Source organism: Echeneis naucrates, chromosome 8 (genome assembly GCF_900963305.1).
Source record: "Echeneis naucrates chromosome 8, fEcheNa1.1, whole genome shotgun sequence".
Taxonomy (NCBI): domain Eukaryota; kingdom Metazoa; phylum Chordata; class Actinopteri; order Carangiformes; family Echeneidae; genus Echeneis; species Echeneis naucrates.
The window spans coordinates 10,737,479-10,761,473 of NC_042518.1; the positions used below are offsets into that span (position 1 = coordinate 10,737,479).

Sequence of the window (23,995 nt, forward strand, 5' to 3'; positions counted from 1 at the left end):
CTCCTCTTCCCCTTCACCCCGGCCTCTTGCACATGAAAGGGGCCGCACAAGGCCAATGGATGGCCGGTGGGGTGTGTGCTATGCGAGGGCCCCAGACCCAGACACAACACAACACACAGCTCTGCAGGCCACCACAGCTGGGCTGGAATGTGACCTGCTTCAGATTTTAATGCCAGACTAGGCTCTGTGTGTGTCTGTGTGTGAAATGCAAGTGGAAGGAGGAGGACGTGGACGGAGCGATGTCAGCTACCCATGCACTGCCCACATGAGTCTTTTGACAAAATCTGAGCGTGTCCAGTATTTTGCTTCTAGCGGAGGGAAACTCGCGACTTAAAAAAAGCAAGGACACTGTGATATCTTCAAAATCATCTTTATTCATTTTGCCATCATATTCCATAAAAGTTTTAAATGAGCACTAATATGTCATAGATAACATAAAATATGTCTATTCTCGAAGTGATTTGATCCACAGAGATTCACATAGATATGTATATATGCATATATACTGTACACGTGTGTTTGTATGGATGTATGTCCACTGGCTATAGCCCTATAAGAAATAGATCAAGAAAAATAAATATGAAGTGCAGAAGTCCACATACATATACTGCATTGTAAATTAAACTTATCAAAATAGATTCCACAAAAAAGGAACCAAACAGCTTATTTGATTCTGGTAGATGAACTGAGGCTTCACATTGCATTATTATGAGCTCAAGGGCTCAGGACAATTATTTTACAATGTCAATTTTGCGAGGTCCCACTTAAACACAAAGCAAACAAGCCATTTATATTAAAACATGCTGCTAAATGAATGATGTTAGTTTAGAGGAAAACTATTATGTAATTTTAATAAACAGTTACACGATTAAATACCTTTGTACAGGTTACATGTGTTTGAGTGTTTCTATTTCACTTGCCTCTTTCAGACAGTGTGCCGCAGGTAGTCACACCAAAGCTCAGTCAGCTTGATTCTGATAAAAAAACAGGTTTTGACACAGCATCTGTAATGGTCACTCACAACTATGACATGGGATTATAAGATTTAGTTTTGGAGTCTACTGAGAAATAAGGAGCAAAAGAAAGAGAGAAAATCATCTGAAACCCAACCTCAAATGTTGCAGATAAGTTAGTTAGGGGTTTGCTGGCAGTCGGTCAGACTGGTGAGGTCACTGGAACTTTGAATAATCTGAAAACAGCACGACTGACTTGGAGCGAGTGTGAGATTTGGAGATATCCTACTGGACGGCAGAGAAGTCCTTGAGGAAATCACAGGTTTTCTTGTGGATGACCTCACGAAGTTTCCTAATTCTTCGAGTGCTGGAGGAGCCTACAAAGCTGTCTGGCTGCAGTATGGCCATCCCGTTTTGAACATCTCCCATGATGATGAGCTGCCCGTCGGCGACAGTGATATTGGGGCAGGGGCAGTTCCAGTCCATGTTCAGAAGAGTCACCTCCAACGGCTCCTTGCCGAAGAACCTGAGACCCATTTTCTCATCTTTCAAGATCTCCTCCACTGTCACTAAAGCATGCCCCGACTCCTGCTCCTCTGTCAGCTCAGTCACACGCCCGAGGATCACAAAGTCACTCTTGCAAAAGCTGGTGACCATTTTACCTCGAGGTTTGCATATCTTGCAGTTGTGGTTCTTCAGAAAGGGGCACATCTCCTCGCAGGCCTCTTTGGACTCAAAGTTGTTCTCGTTCCCGCCGCAGCCACCGTAGATGAAGGACTGGCACTTTTTGAGACCACTGCTATAGGCCCAGCGAGGCTCATAAGCCTTGCAAGGCCCCTGGAGACTCGGTAGGCTACAGGGAGCTGCCAGCTCTCCTCCGCATGACAGCATGCAGCTTTCATAGGTGTCAAAATGGTTGCGGTTTTTATTGCACTGGCTGTAGGTGAAGGTAAAGCAGTTGTTCCTCTTTGGTTCGTAGTACCAACTCATACTCTCCTCTCCACAGTCATCTGTGTCTGGGCTCTTAAGACACTCTTCAGCTGGAAAAGGCAAGTTGGTGCTATTCCCGTCTGAATTTTTACCTTTGACCTCTCTCCTGATCACTGCCAAGGGGAAGTGCGATGAGACACTTCCACCGACATTTCTGGCTGTGCAAGTGTAGATGCCAGCATCCTGAAGTTGTGCATTGTATATGACCAGCTGGCCAATATTGGTGACCACCACGTTCCCTCGGACATGATTAGGTTTCAATATGGTGTTGTCTTTGCCCTTCACTTGTTTCTCCCAGGTGATTTCTGGACGTGGCTTCCCGGACACGTCGCACAGAAAGCTAGCCGTCTCTCCAACGAAGACGGCCAGTTGAGTGGGGCCACTTTGTATGATCGGGAGCTGGATGTCCGCTGGGAGGGTGGTCTGAAGCGCAGTGGTGGGATGTAGGGTGGTTTCTGCAGGGATTGGGCTGGTGTTTGGCCAGGTCAGGTGATATCTGTAGGTAGGTCAAGCAGGAAATGAATCAATCAATCAGAGCCAGGATATGCCGCTTTAATAACAATTCTCAGATCATACTTTACTACATTTTCCACAGTATACCTATATTTTTAGACATCAGAAAACTAGTTCTTCAATTGTCAAAATTGTGACAGCTAAAAACAAAAAGACAACTTTACCTCATGGCACCAAAAACAAAAAGTAAAGATGTAAAATACTTAACATGTTACCTGCAGGTGACCTCAGAGATAGAGATACCCTTGGAACAGGCCTCTGCATCCATGTAGCACTTGTTATAATATGTCATGCCATCTGATGCACACGTGAAGTGGGGTTCCCTCTCACAGCGGTCCCGGCACTTACAAACAGGCTGGCCGTCCCAGATGTCGCACTCGGACCCTTGCTGGGAGCACATGAACTTGTCGCAGGTGGCGCCCTTCGGCATTCCAATGGGGCCCTTGTTGCCCTTGATGTCTATATAGCGAGCCGCCACGCAGCTCTTGTTCCCACATACATTAGGGCAACACTTCTCAAACGTCTCACAGTCCTGAAGTTGGAAAAGAAATGAAACTTTTGTTCCACATACCAACACTTTGGTTTAGTTACCAGTTGAGACTCAGTGTAGGTCAGAGGTTATTTAAAATGTGTGTTTTCAGGCTATTCATGATAGGTTTCTTAGATTAACTCAAATAGGACAAGTTACTGGGAAGCGACCAGAGGAATTACACATGATTTACCTGAAAAAAAGCATATCAGCAACTCAGATTGTAATACAACAATGCTCAATTATTTGCGATGCAACCACAGACAAATAAAAGCCAAAAACTCAAGAGTAGGATCACAGCAAGTAGACTCAGTTTTGTCATTTCATTTCAGTGTTTTACCGAGAGAGACGTGCACGGGTGGGGCCATATATTATGATCTTTGGGAAAAGTAAAAATAAATCTGCCTCATTTTTAAGCGACATCCACACGACCTGTCTGACGGAGAGCACCACCACCACCGTCATCATCAGCTTCATCACCCAGACTCACCTGGTCAGATTCACACTCCCGCATGCAGGTGCTCATAGCATCCACCCACAGGTTGGGGTTCAGGTCGTTGGGGCACAGACCTGCGTGAGAGTAGACCACTTTGGCCACAGACATGGGCATGGCCGTCACCCGGCAGCTGTCCATGTGAAGGAGAATGGTGCAATAATTCCCCAGAACAAACCAGATCCATCGGGGAAACAGCATCCACCACATTTCCGGCGCGCAACAGGTCGGACTCTTGGAACCAAGAAAGAAAGAAAAAAAAAAAAAAAAGAAAAAGAAAAAGAAAGAAACTCCAACGAAACACAAGCCTGATTGTCTTCTTTTAAAACCCCTGAAAAGCTGAAGCCAGGCTGATTTTCTGCGCAGCCCGATGGGAGTATGAGCCGTGCGGGATCCGGTCTGGACTCGGAGAGCTCTCCAGGTTTTTGTCGCTCCACGTTTAATAGCAGCGAAAGATTAAGGCTGCACCGAGCAAACCCACTTAAGATCTAACTACATGAATTACAGTGGCCTGTCTGCTCGGACAGCAAATCCCAGCTGAGTTACAGTTATGATCAACTTAATTAAAGAAAAAAAAGGAAGAGAGGAGAGGAGGGGGGGGGGAGCTGTCCCACAGTTTGCAGGCGCTGCTTCCTAGAGGACTGGCGGAGACACCTGTGCGTTCAGGCGCTGCCTGCCTTAACCCTTAGCTTCCAAAGCTGCTGCTGCAAAGAGATGGAGATATTTAGCTTTACAGGAACTAAACTTAAATTAATAAAATATAGATATAAGTCAATAAAAATGTGATTATTATTTTATTGTGTTGTGGACCAAATGGAAACGGGAAGGGGGGAGGGCAACACTGTGCATTTTCCATGTGTGCTCATAAAAGTGTGATTACTGTGAAGTCTCTGACGTCCATCTGAGCAGGATATCAGGCTCCAGAAGGGGGCGCCAAATTCAATGGCGGTCACCCCCTCGCTCTTATTTTGTCTTCCTCTGAGAGTTGATCCATAAAGTACATGGTTTGCCAACATAAAGTTAGATTGCGTTTTATCTGTGAGTGCAATGGCTGTACATTCTGAACTGTAGTTACTTGAAATCTTCTGTACTCCTGGTTTTAATTTGTTCTTTCCACTTCCTATTCTTTCCTCTTTTTTCTTCTTTGAATTTGAAATTTTGAAATTTCGTTTCTGTATCTCAAAAACTCCAAGACAGACAGAAAGGTGGTAACAAAGTGGTGCTGTACTGGCCACCTTTGTATTATCACAGCTGCCAGTTGTGGAAAGCCCAAAACGTATTCTTCAGAGTACGGCTGTCTACTAGAATGGATGCACCATACTGCGGTGTAACATTGTTCATATTGTTGTTTTCTATCAGCTATGGCAAATCTTTGTAAAATCTGTATTTAATCTGTATTTGCTAAAACCATATGCACAAAAATACAAACATAAAATAAAATCTGATAGCGTGAGAGCAAAAATTTCCAATTAGTCACCCAGAGAGACATCCTTCACTGATATTTATCAGTGGGTGAGCATGACAAATGTTCAACTGCATTAATTAAACACAATACGGACAGCTGTGAGATGTCAGTGACTACCTGAAAGGCTTTATGTTAAATTTAAATATGTTTACATTTATCTATGTGTATGTGTATATATGGTTTTATATTTAAAGCTCTGCCAATGTTTTGCTGCACACATAAAACTGGTTTCATTTATCCTGCTAGAAGAAAAAAAAAATCAACACTAGCCCCAACATAGCTTCACTTTGTGTGTGTGTGTGTGTGTGTGTGTGTGTTGATATGGAGTCTGTGCTTCCCAAGCCGAGTCCCTGCTGAGTCAAAAGAGGCCCAGTGCTCTCCAGGCCGAACCCTGAAGTCTCAGTCTGGGCTGCTGTCTGTCAGCGCTCTTTGAAAACACATAGACGCACACATGCACAAACACTTACGCACACACGGACACAGGTAAGATGCATTTATACACACCATCGTGCACACGGTAAGTTCTTACACACTTAATTTCATTAATTGCACAATCATACACCCACACATATCCACATGCACAGATACGGTCAAGATGTTTTCAGTGTCTGCTCACCCACTCGCCGCCTCCGGCCCTCCACCCCTAACCTTCACCCCTCAAGACCTTGCATTCCCAGCATAGCCGACTCTGGGGCTAAAGGGAATATATTGAATAAAGCCATACAGAGGACCCCATGCAGGGAGCTCCTACAGCCTATCTGCCGTCTGCACATGCATTGTCTGAAAACAGACCTTGACTTTGACCTTCCCCATGCACCCTTGCCATCTTTCTGAGCCCAACTCAATTTGACTTTGCAAGTCATGCGATGTCTTCTTTTGTGTTTCCTGCGTTAGCTGTCGATGAGGAGATCTGTTGTTCGCTCGGAGACTAAACCCTGTAGTCCAAATACATCCCCTTGAATACTCCTGTGTGCTGCACTAAATTTGTTGGATTTCACGTTTTTCTGTCCAAGTAGCTTTGAATTTTGGTCAGTAAACCAGCTGCAGCACATTGTTCGTACATTTGCAAAAAAAAGAATTGAAGGCATTTGGACCAAACTTGGTGAAGGGATGGAGATACGGGCAAGGAAGGAATTGACTTAAATCTCTCTGGTTTCATTTGTCGGGTTTGATCCAGAAAGTTTTTTATTACCTACCAATGTGGATTAGGACATTTTTGAGATTTTTCTGAATAATTCACTCTGCGTCTTACTGATTGCCAATAAAGAACAATTTCGTAATTACAGTCATATTCATGATTACAGCACTACATAAATCAATCAAGTAACGTTGGGATTTATATGTTTAAGCTACTGCACATCTTGCTGTAACAGTTTCACCATTAATCTGTGGCTTTACAGTGTCATGCATGCATTTGCGTCGGAAATAAGTGCATTATGCCTGTTAGAGAGCGGCACAAATGGTACCGACGGCCATAGTCCAAGCACAACAACCAAGGCACATACCTATGAGTAATGTCGCCCACTGACTCCATTTCTAAAATGCTCTTAGGGGTTCTTGACCAAGCAGGTCCCCAGCTTCTCTTGACCATGACTGGGGCCTGGGAAGCTGGCGGAGCTGATTCAAAACAATGGAAGTGTTATGACTGTTCATACTAAGCTTATTATGAGTGTCTCACTCCAGAACAAAGGAGAGGGACACATCCAGCCACAGCAGGGCCCTAAGCTTATCCCTCAGCCCAAGTCTAGACATACAACACAACATGCCTATAGACGGGCATGCAGGCTTACATTCACAGATTCACAGGGTTTCAGTGAAATGTATATGGTTGCCATGCATTTCTTTCTCCCTTCATTTAACTTGCATATATGCGCTTATTATTATTATACTCTTATTTTCCTCAGCAGCGTTCTGCTCAGATTACGCAATATTTGTGCTCCAGATCGCAGCGTCTGAACATCTGCTCACCACATGAACACTATTGTATTCATTTCGCTAAAGAGGTTAAGGATCTCCCAGAAACATGGATGTGTCAATATGACCATAACTAAGGTGTTGTTTGTCTTTAAATCAGAAGGGGAACAAAACAAGATGTCTCGTTCATAACAGAATGTACAACACTAGCTTGCTGCGTAGAAGGCAGGTCAGAGACAAAACCACAGCTGGACGGTACAACAATACTGAGCCCTGAACTGTAGGACATTTCCAGGATTTTTTGTTTGTTTTATTTCTAATAAGTGGTAATCGTCTGGCATGTTTTAAAAGTTGTAATGTGAGACTGAACCACTCAGTGAACATCTGTTTCTGGAAGCAGTAGTTTGATTATCCAGCAGTTGAACATATCAGCTTTATTTCACTTGTGAAGAAAATATAGGTATACATTAACACTCAAACCTCGACAGAGCACGGGTGGAGTGATGTCTCCAGTTTTTCCCACTCATGTTCTCTCATGCAGTGGTTCTGTTTAAGTAGCTTTTATGGCTTTGAGTGATATGCCCATATTTTCTGTGACAATATGTGAATAAATATATTTCTTTTCATCAAGATATTACAGCAGGACTTTAATGTTCACTACTGGATGTTTATGTAACATTTGCATCCACCACATGATTCTTTGGTTGCTTGGCCAAATCTGCCCACTTGGTTGCAGTTTCCCAGAGATCCAGGTGTATATGTATGTTGAGTTATAAATTAACAGATTACATAAGAGATGTTTTGTCCATACTGGTTTCATTAATGTCACTGGTTTCATTAATTTCATTAATTGTCACTCAATGGGTAGTAGAGTCAACGTGCTGGTTGGATCTCAGTAAAATGTATGAGGTATGTAATTTGTTGTGGAATAGTTTTCCTAGTGCGAATGGTGAGAAAAAATAAATAAATAAATAAATCAACAAGAAAATTAAAGTTTACCACCCATTCATTTCACATGCTACATGCAGTAGAGCTCCAGAAATGTAACATTAAAAAATTTTATTATTAAGAGTTTTGCATTACGCAAAATGTGAGATGCTGAGATGAGCTCTTAAGAAATGAGAAGTGAAGGTGCATCTTCAGTACAGTGAGGACCAGGGCATCCAGACTCTCCTGCATTTCTGTCTAAAGATGAAATCAACACAGCCTTTTTAAATAAAAAAATATTTTCAAGGAATTTAATTGCATCTGAGCAGAAAAAAAATGTTAACGTCACCGCAAGTGGCATGTAAGTTTGATTCAACTGTGTGACTAATGCCAATATTTGCTGTTCTGCTCCCTCTAGTGGCTCTCAGCTGAAACCTGTGTCACCATTGGCATTTGAATGAAGGGACCAGTTAACATACATGCAGTTTCCTCTGTTCCAAACTGAGAATTAAGATGGATGTTTTGAATACATTAAACATTAACATAACTTCAATAGTCAGACTGTTTTACGTTTTTCAAAGACACAATGCCAGTCTGAGAGAAAAAGAGGGAAGAGATCAAGTAATTCACCATGCTTTATCAAAGAACAGATATAGGTCTCCAGAACGAAAACTCACAACTTCAACAGTGCCTAAAATTATTTTTCTACAAGTATACAGGACATACTGTATATAAAAATATCAGACTCTGAATGCATAGGTTAAGTCAAACTGTATTCTGCTTTTTTCGAGAACAGTAAGCAACCCCACAAACAAAATGTTGGTAATCTCCTTTCCAGAGAATCAAAGAGGATCCTGTAACAACCTTCACTGCTCTCACTCATCCAGGGCACCACACAGTCATCTTCCACAGTGCCCCGCTTTCTCAACCTAGTTCCTGCCTTAAACATGAGGCATAAATTCTTTAACTTCACTTAATAAAGCATTTAACATAGTTGGGAACAGAAAACAAGCACTCTTGGCAGTCCCATCTTCTCACAGCAAACTTTCTGCGTAACACCTTCTTTTCCCTCCACATTGCACTTGGTTTTCAACAATAGCCTCTCGCTGCTTTTAATACTATTGTTGAACTCTATTGTCATGTACTATAGTAAGACTTTTTGACACACAAACGCAACAGGCCTAGCTGGTTAAAAAAAAATACAAATTAATATAAAATATATCAGAAAACATACAAATACAGTAAGAGCTTCAGGTATACATTTGAACAGTAAACAGTTACCACTGGGTAAGAAACCTTGTGATTGTAGAACATGTAGTGAACCCCTAACGCACTGCTGCAAATAAATGAGGCTCAGAATTGAGAATTAAAGGAATATTTGTTGACAAAAGCAGCATTACTGTCTGACACAACGCGGCTGTGCCTCAGCTTTTCACAACCCATTTTAATTATTTTTTTTAATATATAGCAGAATATCTTTCTCTTGCCATTAGGGTTGCTAATCATGTTGTCAGTCTCATTTTTAAATGATATATTAGCTCTACATTAGCCTTGGCAGACAAACTGAAACCATGTACCCATATTCTGTCTCAGCTATTACGTGTTTTAAGAAATCTAGTCACCACGTAAGGAGCCTAGGTTTCAACTGTGGTGGCACAGTGCAAGAGAAATAAATGTATGAAAAACAGTAAAAATTTTGATCGGTGTTAAAATAAGGAAGCACTCAATCATAAAACCAAGGTGCTTTGCTATACCTTACTTCTTTCTCTTCACTTGGGAGGAAACTTCTAAAAGGCTGGATTGTTTTCTGAAGCAGTGATACTTTTTTTCTGCAGTTAGTCTTTGCTGGCTAGATTAGTTTTTGGTTTCGATTCTAATTACAGTTACACAGAAAGGAACAATAGATATCCTAACTTAAATGATGAATTCAGTTTATACGGAGCCTTTGCTGGGACTTGAACCTTTTTAGTCCAGAGCATAAACACACAGCCTTTCTTTATTAGCAAGAACCAATATGACTCAAAAAGTAAAAGAAATATACTTCACAGTTGACAAAGTGTTATGCTGACGGAATTGTGTAACACACTCTGAAAAGCAGAGGCACTAATACATTGTAGGAAAAAAAATTAGTCCTGCCTCTTGTTGCTGCACATTTTTCTCTACAATAAAAATGATCATCTCACATGAACAGACAAAAAAGACAGTTCAAACAAAACTAATTACTTCCCTTCCGCAGTATACAACTGAATTAATTAAATATGTAGGAAATGAGTACTCCTACTCCAATGTACCCATCCTTGTATGGATACAGATTAAAGCATACTGTATGTGTGGTCAGCAAATTGAAGTACTATTAGTCCAAAATTACAGAAATCTCAACTGTGTGAGATTACTTCCAACTTCACAATTAAGCCAGTACTGTGTGCCCTCTGCTGGAAAAGACACTAAGGTTTATGCCTACAGCATGTATGAAAGTGTGTACACCAGCTAGAATGTCTGATAACACTCTATAGCTCAATTTGTTAGAAATACAAGTTGCTGTACGCAAGTCCACTGTGCTGCAACTCGTCTTATTCAATGGACTGATGACAATCTTATCACTAAGAGTTATGCAAATCCTTCCTGTCACCCTCTGCACCTGGTCTCTTCAGACCATTATCCTCTGTACACAGCCAGTAGTGAGGTGTACATATAAGGCTATTGCAGAATCCCATTCATGTCCAGTCCATAAGGAAGACAGGCCAAATGTTCCCCTCTGTTGCCCCACTACAGCCTTGGCACAAAGTGCAGTGGGAGGAGAGAAAGAGATAAAGAGAGGGGCCCAAATTCTTTCGCACATAATCAAGTACACCATGCATCAGTAATCGCTTAGAACTGGTTGGGTACACTTAAGCGGCAGGAGGGCCAGAGAAGGACAGGAGGAGGACAATAGCTACAGAACTTGAAAAAAGAAATCCCAGTTTGAAATTGGCAAAACACCGAAGCCAAATAAAGCTGTAACAAGGGACCTGGGCAGGCAACTAGTTATGGTTGCTTGGAAGGTAGCTACAGAAGCCCATCATAAGCCAGGAGACCTCAGACTGTGCAGGAGTTCTAGTAGGTGAGGCGGGAGGCCTTCATGTTGTAGCAGGGTCTGTCTGTTAGGCCTCCTGTCGCTGAGAAAAGGGACAGGCCCTCTGCTTTCTCCAACACAACCTCCAGCTCTTGAAAGTCCTGCAGCCGAGCTACGTCCTTGTCCTTGACAGGAAAAAACAAAAACAAAAACTATTAAATAAAAAACTAAATCAACTACTAGCTTCAGCTTCATTGGAACAATAGAAATAGTAGAAATGGTTGTTTTCCTAGATGAAGCCCCCCCCCCCAAAAAAAAAACAAAAAAACAACACAACTTCAGGGTACCATTTTTTCAAATAATTTACCTGGCAAAAATTCACACACCATTTATGTTACTTGTGACATTTTACTATTACTATACTAATTTAACTTAATCAGAACCATGAACTACAAACCTTCCATTTCACAATGATTTTCAATTTGGCAAAGTGGTCCGCTTTCATTACTTTTCAGAGACAGTGGGTAATGGCACAAATACAGTGTAAACAGATGGTAAGGGAGTGTTCAGTCATATGATGAAGTGAGTCAAACAACCTAATTAGTGAGCTGGGGTAGTATCACTTACAGTGAGCATGTAGGAGTCAGACAAAGAGGGAGGCAGAGGAGAAGGGAAAATATATATATATTTTTTAAAAAAAGACATTTTTGTTTCATTTAGGGGATAATCCTGCTCAAGGTTTAGAACTACAGTTCCCATGAGTCTCTGGGAATTGTGTGAAATAATGTTTATGCCATTAGTTAGTCATTAGTGGGGCTTGTGCTTAAATTTAGTAAAACTGACACAATTTAAATGAGCTATTAGCAGTTGTCGTTTGCCTTACAACAATGAATGCAGACATTGCATTCACTGCCACGCAATGAATTAGACATTTAAGAAATCTTTAAACTGTGATGATGATTTTTGATGCAAATTCTTATGATGCAAATAGGACTAGTATTTTAACACACGGACCTAACACTGAATTGTACTAGAAATTCATACATTGCCATTATTTGTTATGAATTAAAACCATACATTTATAAGTTGCTCGTGCTCTGAACATTTACTTTGGTATTCTTGATGTTGGATGACCGTATAAATTAAGTGTACAATGCAGAGCTGTGCACAGGTACCTTTCTTAACATGGTATTTGGAAGCTTGCGGATCTTCTCCACATGCTCAGCACTGATGTCTAACTCACGGCAACAGACCCGCAGAAGCGAACGATAGGTGAGCTCCTGGCGGTCCAGCTCCACCTCAATAAAGTCATTCTCCCGTGCATTAGGGTTCTGGATTCGCACCTTCAGCACTAACTCTAGAGAGAAAAACCAGACAGGTAGTCATCTTTTAACAAAGATATTTTGCTTTTCAGGAAAGAAGAAGACTCAGAAACTTAATTACACCTTATGCTTATGTATTACATGTCTTATACATACTGTAAAGCAACCCTTAAGAATGAGTTTTCAGCACCCTGAAGCAGTTATTCAACTTTATATTTACTCTGTCATTGTCATAATTTCTAGAAAACTTGACCAATACCTTCCTGTGTTTAAAAAATTACATGGTAGGATGAGACTATTAAAAACGTGTCTGTCATTAAAGTGACTGAGGATATCCACTAACAACAGCTTCTAGTTTAACAAGTGTTGTCATACCTCTGCTCCTACCAGTACTTAAGTAAGCACTTATATGACTAAATGAAAGCTACAATTTCAGAGTACAGCAAAAAATGTGCCACAGTAGACGTGGACTGTGTATCCTGTCTGCTTCCAGTTTATATGTATTGGAAGGAAGATATAAATAATAAAACATGATTTCTCTCTCACCTTGCACATTAACTGGGAAAGTACTGGTGAAGAAGAAAGGCTGGAAAGCTGGCATGGGCCCACCAGCCTGACTATAGCTCAGCTGTTGTGGAATAGACTGCTGCCTATTCATGGTTGGGTTAGCACTGGCCACCGGGGCCTGGACCTGGCTTCCACTGCTGCCAGCCATGGTGGGGCTGGGTGAGGCCAATGGAGGTGAGCACATAGTACCATTGTGGGCCACCATATGCGGGTAGTCAGCATGGTTGACAAGATGTGGCTCAACTGACAGGTCCATGGGCACTGTGCAGTTAACAACAGCATGGTTGTGGGAAGAGGCTTGACTGGGTGATGTGCCATTTTGCTCAGTCTCAGGAAGTAATTCGCCAGGGGCTTGGCTGTAGGAGATGGGATCTGAGGGAGGAGTTGGGCTGTCAGAGACTAGACTCTGTGTTTTCTGAGGCTCATGAGTTGGAGAAAGGGAGGCTGAATCACTGTGTGTGTCCTCAGTGTGTTCTCCAGAACCATTCTGTGTAATTTTCTGTGCTAGGAGGACCTCTGACTTGTTATCCATTTTAGAGTACATGAAGGGCGGGTTAGACAGGTAGTTGGGAATGATTGGCAGCTCAGACTCCTTGACCTCAGGCACTTCCTCCACTTCAACTGTGCAAGATGGATAAAAAGGGGATTATTTTCTTTGAACCAGATCAATTTAATATACCTGACAGCTTGTCAATGCCATTAACAACTGTAAATACAATCAACACTTTATGCTGTATATTATATGTAAAAGTATAACAACAACAACAGTGGCACTTCACATGCCACTTACAAATAATGACTTCTAAAATGTGACAAAACACAAGACAGGGGCAAGAGAAATGTCTAGTATACCTCCTAATAGTCGTTTAATTTCCGGCTTTGATGTTAACTGGGAGGCTAGCTCATCCTTTGCTGTGAGGATTTCTTTATCGGCACCACAACTCAGTAAGTAGGACACTATGTGCTTGTGGTTCCTCTTGCAAGCCCAGTGCAGACACGTCCTGGTGGATTATTGAAAAGAGAAACAACAGGTGTATTTCTTCCTCAAAATCACAAGACCTGAATAGACTAAACTCAAAATAGGCACAGATAACAAGGACTTGGTTATAGCTGCCTAAAATGTTGGGAAACATTTTTTATGGTTTTATTTAATTAGGTCAATTTGGCATTGGAAACATGTTTTTTCTAGTTAGTTTTATTCGCCGGTCCTTTCTGTTGTTTTAAGAGCCCTAACATATACATATATGTCACCTTAAACCTCACACTATTCAAAAGCAGCAGTTGAAAAGGGCATTTATTTACAGAGCAAATAAGCAATATATAAGGTCTGGTTGAATAACACGCATTGCTCAGCGTAAGCAGATAACACCGATCGGCTTTAATCCCTCCTGTTATGTGACTGCAGCAAACTTTTCAATGAACACCGAGAACTAAATACTCAACAAAAAAAAACACCAACCGGAACTTTTCGTCTTGCGCAGTGAAGCTCGTGTTTATTCATTGATCCACTCACCATCCGTTGATTTCATTTTGTGAATTAACATTTACTCCGCTCTCCACCAGCGTCCGCACCTCGTCGATGTCCCCGATGGCAGACGCCTCTCTCAACCGCTCCTGTAATTCTTTATCCAACGAAGTCGTGGACATTTTGGTAGAGGCAGCTAGCGACGCGGGACCATAGAATATAAAACAATTCCCTTCCGGCTTAAGTTGCCAATCCTGATCGCTTGACGATTTTCGCTCACCGTCTGGCCGAAAATAGCCCCGCCAGCTAACGTTAGCTGCGGCTAACCGTATTAGCTTGATGAGGTGCTAGCTGAGTCTTTGGTGCTAGCTTGTGGGAGAAGAAACAGCTTCGGCTAACGTAACCACTTCTTGCTGACAGTCGGAGACTTTGTCGTTTATACGACAGGTTCCGTCATTATTTATTGTTGTTAGTTCACGTTATTGGGCCACTGACAACAGCCCGGTGCTCTCATTCAATCCAGCAGCGGTGCCGGAGCTCAGTCAGCGGACCGCCGAGAACACCACCGCCTCATCGGGGGGCATCTTTAGATGTGACAACCGCGAGGGCAAAGCTTAGTTCCCCTCTGAAAAGACTTTTTTCACTGATTTTGTTTCTCAACTCGAGCACAGTTACCACACTCTCCAGTAAATAACGAATAAATAAAATCATTACCATCATGAACACACTGGCAGAATTATTACCTTGGAACATCATTACGAAGCTTAACTATTAAAAGAAAGAAAAAAATTAGCCTAAGAATTAATAGGTAATAGTTTCAACTAGTTTTTGTTGTCCGTTTAAGCAAGTGTCACTCACAGGAAATGACAGCAATACTAGACGGCAGGACTAATTATAAATGTACATGTATGTATGTAGATGCAATGTATTATTTTGTTGCTTTTATCCAAACCTTCAAAGACCAAACCAGATTCTGATTAATTCTCAAAAAATATTGATTAATTGCCAGTTTTTTGTGATTTGGAATGGTTAGAGGAAGTGATTTTATGTTTTGTTTGTGTTGCCTATTTATTTATTTATTTATTTATTTTACTGCAGAAAAACATGAACGATGAGGACCAATTTGCACGTGTTTTACTTGTCAGTGTTTTACAGCACTGTGTATTGTGTGAGAATAAATAAAAATTATATTATGCCATGCCTAACTTTTTGTGAGTGATAATTTCACAAGTAAATAGAACTTAAATCCGAAGCACATTATCAAAATACTGTATATGTGAACATAGAGAGGGAGAGAAGAAAACATAAACGGATTGAAGCCAGTTTGACAAAGAACATATATGATGTGATGATATCAACTCTTTGCTGCTATTCCACAATAGTTTTCAACTAGATAGTTATGTTCAGTCAATAACTCTCTAACCTACCTGTCAGAAGAATAAACACAAATTGAATTCATTAAAATAGCTCAATATACCTAATAGAAGATTATACAAATAAAACACTAATAAACTCATAACAGTTGAATAGATTAGGTCGACATACTGAAGCCAGTAAAAAAATGAATGAACCTCTATCTTCAATTTTGTCTCTGGAGCATAAATGGAGGCCATCACCTCAATTGGCGGGTGCTGTTTCTGCTGAAGTTTTCTTGAATAATCCTTCTTCTTTATTGCCTTCATCATAAATTGTAAAACTGCAGTTGTCTACATATTTGGCAACTCTGTGTAGAAATATATATATAGCCAAGATAATAAAAAAAATCATGAACGTTTGCGCCGTTTTTTTTATTAATATAATTTCTTTAATATTATCTTTCATCCACAATTGTAGCCACCTCTCACCAGCATAGTACACAGTTGCAGATTACATCAGTAAAGAGGAGCTGAGCTAAAACCGGGCTGTACTGATATAATTGTTAAAACTAAAGTCAACACGGTTTTGTCGAACTTGTACTTCCGGGTCGGAGGCCGCGCGAGCTGCTCGTGCATTGGCTGCAGGTGAACCGAGAACGGGCGTTGTTGTTACAGCGTCTGCCATTTTGACAAGGAGTACTTTGCGCGCAATAAATGCCGTGAACGGGCTCTCTGGAGATTCCTCTGTCCTATAACGCGAGGCTAACTTCTTTCAGCCAAAATGCTTTCAGCAGCCCAGCTCCTCGACGAGTTAATGGGCCGAGACAGAAACTTGGCTCCCGACGAGAAGCGCTCCAACGTGCGATGGGATGACGAGAGCGTGAGTTAGCTTTCAAGCTAATGTTAGCCTAGCTACTTTTATAAGTAAACATCACGTCAGTCACATAAGATGTCCACAATCACAGTATATGGCTTCAGCGACTCGGCTCGTTTAAATATATTATATAACACTTCGGATGTGACCACAGCAAACTGTCATGCTATTGTAAACTAGTGATCTGGGTGCTGTCTAAGCACGCGTGTTAGTACTAGAGCTTGCTAATGCTAACGGTATGTCATCGGTTCACAATGAAAATTATAATCTTATTTATCTGCCGTCACATTTGGATGCCCACTAATGTTGTCTTTATATCTGGCTTGTTTTTGTTTATGAAGGTAACTTGTTACTTAAGCCCTAATCATAAATAAATATGTGATCAAATCGCTGTTGGATGCACAACTGACAAAGCTCCTTTGTTCCCGGTTAGCAACATTTTAACACTTGAGCTAATGTAACTGTAACGTTAGTAGCTAAGAATTGCTAATGTTTTTCAAATTTAAAATGTCTTTTTTTTTTTTTTTCTTCAAAAGGTTTGTCGCTACTATCTGTGTGGCTTCTGCCCAGCTGAGCTCTTCACAAACACCCGCTCTGACTTGGGTAAGTTAAGACTTTGTATATGTGTAATTATTTTTCATTGTAGCTGTATTTGATGGACACATGTATTACACTTTGATACAATAAGAGATCAGTGTGATTTTGTATTTTTTATTTATTTCTTCCCAGGCCCTTGTGAGAAAATTCATGATGAAAATCTCAGAAAAATGTAAGTTCTGGTTGTGCATTAGGACGTAATTTCTGCATGACATCGTTTACATTTAATAACATCATTCGATTGCATTTTGTTTAGGTATGAGAAAAGTTCACGATTTATGAAGGAGGGCTATGAGCGAGACTTTCTGCGCTATCTGCAGTCACTCCTGGCAGAGGTGGAGCGGCGGATTCGCAGAGGCCATGCCCGGCTTGCACTTTCTCAGGCTCAGCAGAATGCAGGGGTTTGTGTTTTGGGACATGGTCCCTCTGTCTTTTCAAACCACTAATGTTGTCTCACGTGTCGTAGAGGCTTTGGCTATTCAGTGACCTTAGGACACAATTTTATAAAATAAGAGTACACTGGAAACATTGCCTGTTTAAAAAAAAAAAAAAAAAATTGCGCAGAATCTTTGTGGTTGTATTTGAGATTTTTTTTTCCCTCTTTCTGCAGGGTCCTGGTCCATCAGGGAAGAATGAGGAGAAGATTCAAGTTCTAACAGAGAAGATTGAAGACTTGGTTGTACAGGTATATAAAAAAAATGGAAAATTAGTTGCATGTGTTTCTGCAAAATGATTCTCTGTTGAATTCATAATTGGGAAGGCAGTGGGATAATGACAAATTAAAATTTAGACATGTGTCACATAGCGCAACCTTGATTACATCAAATCTAGGTCTGACTTCAGAAATTGGGGTACCTTTTGTGAGGAGACTTCATGAAGAAGAACTGAGTGACTTACCTTGTCTCTGTTTTGCATTTGCTCAGATTGAGGAGTTGGGATCGGAGGGACGGGTCGAGGAGGCCCAGGGAATGATGAAGTTGGTGGAGCAGCTAAAGGAGGAGAGGGAGCTACTCAGCTCCACCCCCTCGGTGAGACACCTATTTTAAGGCTAATCTACCAACACACTGCTCAGGATTCTCGGCATGCATTGCTATCTGTCAACAAACTAAAGTCATTTACAAAAGTTCAAATTCAAGTTTGGACCAAAAGCACATCCATCAGTCACACACACACACACACAATATAAACATTAATTGTCTCCATGCATTCTGGTGTAATATCTGTGCTTTTTTTTATCCAGACCATTGAAAGCTTTGCAGCTCAGGAGAAACAGATGGAAGTCTGTGAGGTGTGTGGAGCTTTCCTCATTGTGGGTGATGCACAGTCCAGAGTGGATGACCATTTGATGGGAAAGCAGCACATGGGCTATGCCAAGATTAAATCCACTGTGGAGGAGCTCAAGGTAAATTGGCCATCTGTCAGAAAGACTAGCTCTGTAGATGTTGTGATGCAACATGTCTGAATTGTGTATAAGTTATTGGATTCTTATTATACTAGAACAAATAACGAAACTGTGCCACATTTTCAGGGTTGTCCTGTAGACTCAAAAAGAGAATAGTTAGTATGTATTAAAGAAAATAATGTTTTAAAATAATATGCCGCATGTTAGGGGAAATTCTTATCATAGGTGGTGAAGAGGGGGCTGGAGTGCAGCATGTCTTATGCTGTGGAGGTTGAAGCTTTAGCTTGTAGTGATGGATGGATTTATCAATTTAGGCTTCTATTCTTAATCACTGCAAATTTCAAGCAGGATCTCCTCGGGATAGATTTTATACACTCAAAGAGATAACTATAGATGGTTTACACCCCATAATGGGTCAAATACCCCAAGAGGAGGGGAAAGACCTACCAGAGGGCTGTAGGGCTACACAAGAAGTCCTCACTATATACACCCAAGTACAGATTCTAAGAAGACCCAGCCACTTGTTTTTGCCAATCAAAGGACTGTTATCAGTCCTGGCACCCACAGTGTCAGCAGAAAATCACAGCTGTGTTTGGACAAGTCGCCTGAGTGACTCAAGGCCTGTAAGATTTAGTGCACTACCTGTGGCATCGAGACCTACAGCCTCACAGTGACCTTTTATCCTGAATCTGTGACTCATTGGCTGGATAAGAGAAAATTCCCTCACAATATATGCTAATTAGTCCTGAAAATTTTGCTTTAGAACAAATTGCTATTTAATTTTTTCATTTATTCCAAGGAAAAACTACGCCGCCGTTCAGAAGACCCCCAAGGTGAAAACCCAGCCCTCAGGAGGGACAGAGAAGATCGTGAGCGTGAGCGAGAGGAAAGAGAGAAAAAACGCAAAGAGGAGGAAGAGAAGGAGAAGGAGCGCGAGAAAGAACGTGAGAAGGAGAGGGAGCGAGAGAGAGAACGAGAACGCGAACGTGAGCGGGAGCGAGACAGAGAGCGGGACAGAGATAGAGACAGGGACAGGGAGAGGGACAGGGACAGGAGGGCACGCCGAAGCCACTCCAACAGCCGCCACTCCAGTCGAGCATCGGACAGGAAAAGGAGCAGATCCCGTGATCGTCGGAGGTCGAGGAGCAGAGACAAGGACAGGGAGAGGGAACGCAAGCGCAGCAGGTATGTTTGAACCACCTTGAGCCTAACAACAAAAAAGCATAACCATAAAAGGTCAAATGGGTTGAAGAGCACCAGTTTAATCCTAGACCTTACTATTTATTTATTTATTTATTTTTTTTTTCAGAGATGTCTGACTCTTAGCTGGTCTTAACAAGAAAATATAGCAAGTTAGACTTCTTTTTATTTCTTTGTTGCTCTGCATTGCAGACTGGTCAACCAATGGCCCCTAATAAATACTTTCTCCACCAATGCAAAATTGATCAGATGACCAGGCTGTTCATGTGTTAACACCACAAACTGAGCAGCTTGCTTTCTGTATTAGGTAATTTCACAAAGTACCAATTAAAATGATTATTGCTATCAAAACTTCACTTGACTGCCCTAAAAGAAATGTCTCTTGTATTTGACAATATAAATACTAGGTCTCCAGTAGTGATTTGCAAGGAAAAGTAATTATTCCTGGAAGTTCAGTCATAAATTTAAAAAGCTAACAGCAGGCCGTGTACTGCTGGCCATACATCTTTTTGTGTGACTAAATATGAAAATAAATTCAAGATTTTTGTTTTCTTTATAAAATATGTCTTGCATTACCATTTCTGCAGGAGCCGGGACAGAGACAGAGACAGGGACAGGAGGCGCAGCCGAGATCGCTCTGACAGAAAGCGTCGCTCCCGCAGCCGTGACAGGAGGAGGTCACGGAGCTCAGAGCGCAAATCTCATCGCCATCGCAGCCGCAGCAAGGACAGGGACAGGGAGAAGGAGAGAGACAGGGACAGGGACAGAGAACGGTCATCAAAAGACAAAGGTGAGGACTTTAGACCCTTTATTTATTCTACTGTTTGTGTAGTAGATCCCAGGTATTATACCAAAATGCTTTCAACAGTCTTTCTCCCTTTTGGAGAAATGGTAACTTTTAACAGCCATGTATTCATTCTTTAGACCGTAAGGCAACAGAGGAGAGGAGCAGCTCCACGAAAGACAAGAACCCTGACGGGGATGCAGCTACCATCAAGGCTTCATCAGAAGCGGAACCGATGGAGACAGAGGCAGCCGCCTCTGCCTCCTCCCCTCTGCTCAATGGCCAGCAAGAGCTCTTCCATTCTGAAGGTGACACTCAGTCCAATTAAAACTGATCTGATAGGACCTCAGATCAGGCTCAGGTAAGTGCGTCCTCCTCTTTGCTCCCCTCTGGCTCTGAACCCAACCCACCACCCTCCCACTCCCCCCACCTCCCACATTTCCCCTACCCACCCTCTCACCCTCCCTTCCCCACCCTGTTTACGTTCAGTTCAATGCCTATGATTTGTCTTATGTACTATATGCATATATCTTTATCCTGTTTTCAAATAGTGCATCATAAGTATGCACTGAAGATGAAGGACTAGGCCCGAATGAGAAGAAGGTAGAAAACATTCACACAAAGCCAAGAGGGAAAGGCCAGTGTAGCCCTGAACAAACATGCCCGGAGGTACCCCTCGTTTTGTATCGGTTTTTGATCCATATAGATGTATATTTGTCTTTGTGGACAAAATGACAGAAAAAAAAACAATCCAATTAAAATTTCCTACTTGTATTTACCTGTTTTTATTGTTTTATTTGTTTGTTTATTTTGAATTGGGAAAATGTAATATTTATTGAGGTATTACACTCTGTAGGGAGAAAGTTCAGCAACTGTGTGTCTACGTGTTTATGTATTTATATACTTAGATCTTGGGGATTCGCTTTCTCATGAGTAAACACAGACATACTTTAAGCCTTCGTCAAAGGTGTATATTCAAAACAAAAAACAAGCAATTTCTTTTGCCGTAATCATACCTCAAATGCCATGGATTTGTTGTCCACCTTATTGTGCCTGATAATGCCATGCAGTGTGTGTTTGGGGGGTGTTATAGCACCTGGGGGCCTAACGTAACTAACTAACTGGAGGGTAGGGTTTATCAAATGAATTGCAGCTGACTTCCATACCTCACACAGCGTTGGTGTTGTGAGCGAGACCACATGAGAAAAGGGCAAATTAAAAATCATGGATACTCTCTGACTGTCAAACTGTGCAGGTACTCACCCCAGGTACTCCTTTCTCTACCCACATCCATTTCTGAATGCTGTTGCCTGTCAGAAAAGCATTTCTGTACTTCTTCAAAACATGATGTTGACAGCCTGATTGTGTGTATATTTATTGTGTTTCTTTGTTTGTTTAGTAACCTTTGGGTGGAAAAAAAGAATAAATTGATAGTGATGTCAGAGGCACGTGTTTTAAAATGCTCTGATGCACAGACAGCCTGTTTTGATGTACCTGTGCCAACAGCTGAAACTGCCGTTGATGTCAGCAGCTCCCCAAGTTTTAGTGAAAACTAAGGTTTTGTCAGGATATTTTAATGTCCAGTTGGAAATGATAATGCCTTTGTGTTTGTGCTTTGAACTGCAAATCAGATGTAAACATAAAGTGCAATTTCACATTGGCAAAGGGATTATCAAACAGTCCTGTCGCAGATTAAAAAAATTAATATTTTTGTGAGAGGTAGTGACCAGACCTTGTGGACTTTGTCCAGGTCGCTATCCTTTTACTCTCTCAAGTAAAATTATTTAAAATATGCCAGAATCTTTTGGCTAAAACATTCAAAACATTAATGTGCATAATCCTTGCAAATGGATAGTACGTGTGCATCATTAGGAGTGTCTCCTCTGTTCTCTTGCTTAATTCAGGGATATATTTGACGAGTAGTCATGTAGGTGATATTGTTGTTCCAGTAGCAGCAGCAGTTGCTACAAACCCATGTTGTGGAACCTTTGCTAACATTGAATTTTTTGAAAATGTTTTGCTTAACAGGGGAAGCTGGGATATCTGATGGAGGAAGAAGTGGAAGAGTGCACCCATCCTTACCCTGAACCTGACACTTCGCTGCTTAAACACAAGGTGAACCACAAATGTGTAGTGGCTTAATTTAAAAAAAAAAAAAAAAGAAAAAAAAAAGAAAGAAAATTAAAAAAATAAAAACGTGTAAATGAGGAGGGAGGAAAAACTGCGTTACTTTCCATGTTCCATTACCTGTCTATCACTGGGCAGGATGAGGGTAGTTGTGGTTCATCTAATGTATTTCTTGGGCTAGATGACAGCCAGATATCGCTTTAAAAAACACTTGGAGAAGTTTAGAATGTTTTTTTTTTTTTTTTTCTTTGTTTTTATTTTGAAAATCTTTTCACATCCTCCTTGTTTCTTGGCATTTAGTGAAAATGAAATAAAAACAGTGCTTGTGGTTTGTTTTGGTTTGTCAGGCTCCACTTCACTTCCTGCCCTCCTTTTTTAACAAGTCAGTTAAAAACATATGTACAATGTTAGACCCATGATAGGGCGTGTCTCTTTTCTCCTCCACTTAGAGCTCACATTGACTGCTCTTGTCCCCTTACTGTAAAATATACTGATTTAATTTTGATCAAAAGATTTTGAAGACTTGAGATTTGTTTAATTTTGCTCTGCTTTTAATGTCCATGTTGTCTGGATGAATAAAAAGGAAAAAAATTGTTAAAGTTGTGTGCTTTTTCTTTTCTTTTTTTTCCTCCTTTCTCCCCCATTCGAATTTAGGCTGTCAACATTTTAATTTACTTTGTAAGCATTATCAGTTCAGCACAGTCAATGGTGGTCTGGGACGTACTAATACTGAGGTGAGCTCGAATAGCACAACTATAGAATACTTGGATGAATACTGCCTGTTGATCTCTGTCAGGTACATCCTGTTAACATGTTCCCATCATAAGCAAGAAAGACAGATCAGGGGTATTACATAAAGGGAGGTTTGCTGGATGCATAAAAGATGGATAACCTAAAATGTGCTCAGTGTTTCATTAACCCATGAGTAAAACTTTAAAGCCTCTAGTTGATTTAACAAACACTTTGGAATAACTCAAAAATGCACCATGTTTAAAATCAATATACAGCTATAACTTATTTTTAAAATAGGAAAAAAAGTAATTACAGTCTGCAGACATTCCAACAAAGCCTCCAATTGAACTTAACTCTACAAATGCCATTTCTTTATTGTCTTGAAGTCAACAGCTTGTTGCAGCCTGCAGCGACATTCTCACTTACCCCCATTTCTGCCTCTCAATCTATCATGCAGACACAGATGTGGTGAATTGTATCATCGAAAGCCATATAAATTGGAAGACAACTTGGTGAAACCTTTTTGCTCATCTAGTCATCTGTGGACTGCCTGAAAGGTGAAAGGGTACAACTGTATTACACATATCAAACTGGAACTGATGTGATCATTTCATTATACTATTTATTATATTTTCCATTTGCTGAAAATATGCTGCACAAGAAACTACACTGAGGACTAACCTGGTCTTTCAGATTAGTGTTACTGTCACATCAATTACCAAACATCTTGTGCT

The 23,995-nt window shown here is 41.0% G+C and overlaps 3 protein-coding genes across 4 annotated transcripts; 1 reads left to right on the forward strand and 2 right to left on the reverse strand.

The window, feature by feature from the left end:
• Positions 1-1,238: 1,238 nt before the first annotated feature.
• LOC115047888 (WAP, Kazal, immunoglobulin, Kunitz and NTR domain-containing protein 2-like) lies at positions 1,239-3,688 on the reverse strand. The gene is made up of 3 exons (XM_029509095.1): positions 3,476-3,688; positions 2,672-2,988; positions 1,239-2,439 (listed from the first exon to the last, which is right to left on the reverse strand). The coding sequence occupies exons 1-3, from the start codon at positions 3,686-3,688 to the stop codon at positions 1,239-1,241; spliced, it is 1,731 nt and encodes a 576-aa protein (XP_029364955.1).
• Positions 3,689-8,401: 4,713 nt separating this feature from the next.
• ankrd40 (ankyrin repeat domain 40) lies at positions 8,402-14,754 on the reverse strand. The gene is made up of 5 exons (XM_029508394.1): positions 14,239-14,754; positions 13,578-13,726; positions 12,705-13,346; positions 12,012-12,193; positions 8,402-11,021 (listed from the first exon to the last, which is right to left on the reverse strand). The coding sequence occupies exons 1-5, from the start codon at positions 14,370-14,372 to the stop codon at positions 10,878-10,880; spliced, it is 1,251 nt and encodes a 416-aa protein (XP_029364254.1). The 5' UTR covers positions 14,373-14,754; the 3' UTR covers positions 8,402-10,877.
• Positions 14,755-16,206: 1,452 nt separating this feature from the next.
• On the forward strand, positions 16,207-22,623 carry luc7l3 (LUC7-like 3 pre-mRNA splicing factor). Of its 2 annotated transcripts, XM_029509297.1 has the most exons (11): positions 16,207-16,425; positions 16,956-17,022; positions 17,149-17,188; positions 17,273-17,417; positions 17,627-17,701; positions 17,940-18,044; positions 18,257-18,418; positions 19,218-19,603; positions 20,206-20,408; positions 20,543-20,763; positions 22,431-22,623. In XM_029509297.1, exons 1-10 carry the CDS (start codon positions 16,327-16,329, stop codon positions 20,728-20,730), a joined length of 1,470 nt encoding a protein of 489 aa, XP_029365157.1. In that variant the 5' UTR covers positions 16,207-16,326; the 3' UTR covers positions 20,731-20,763; positions 22,431-22,623. The 2 variants fall into 2 exon arrangements, with proteins under 2 accessions (XP_029365157.1, XP_029365156.1); XM_029509296.1 differs by having other exon boundaries at positions 20,543-22,623.
• Positions 22,624-23,995: the final 1,372 nt, after the last annotated feature.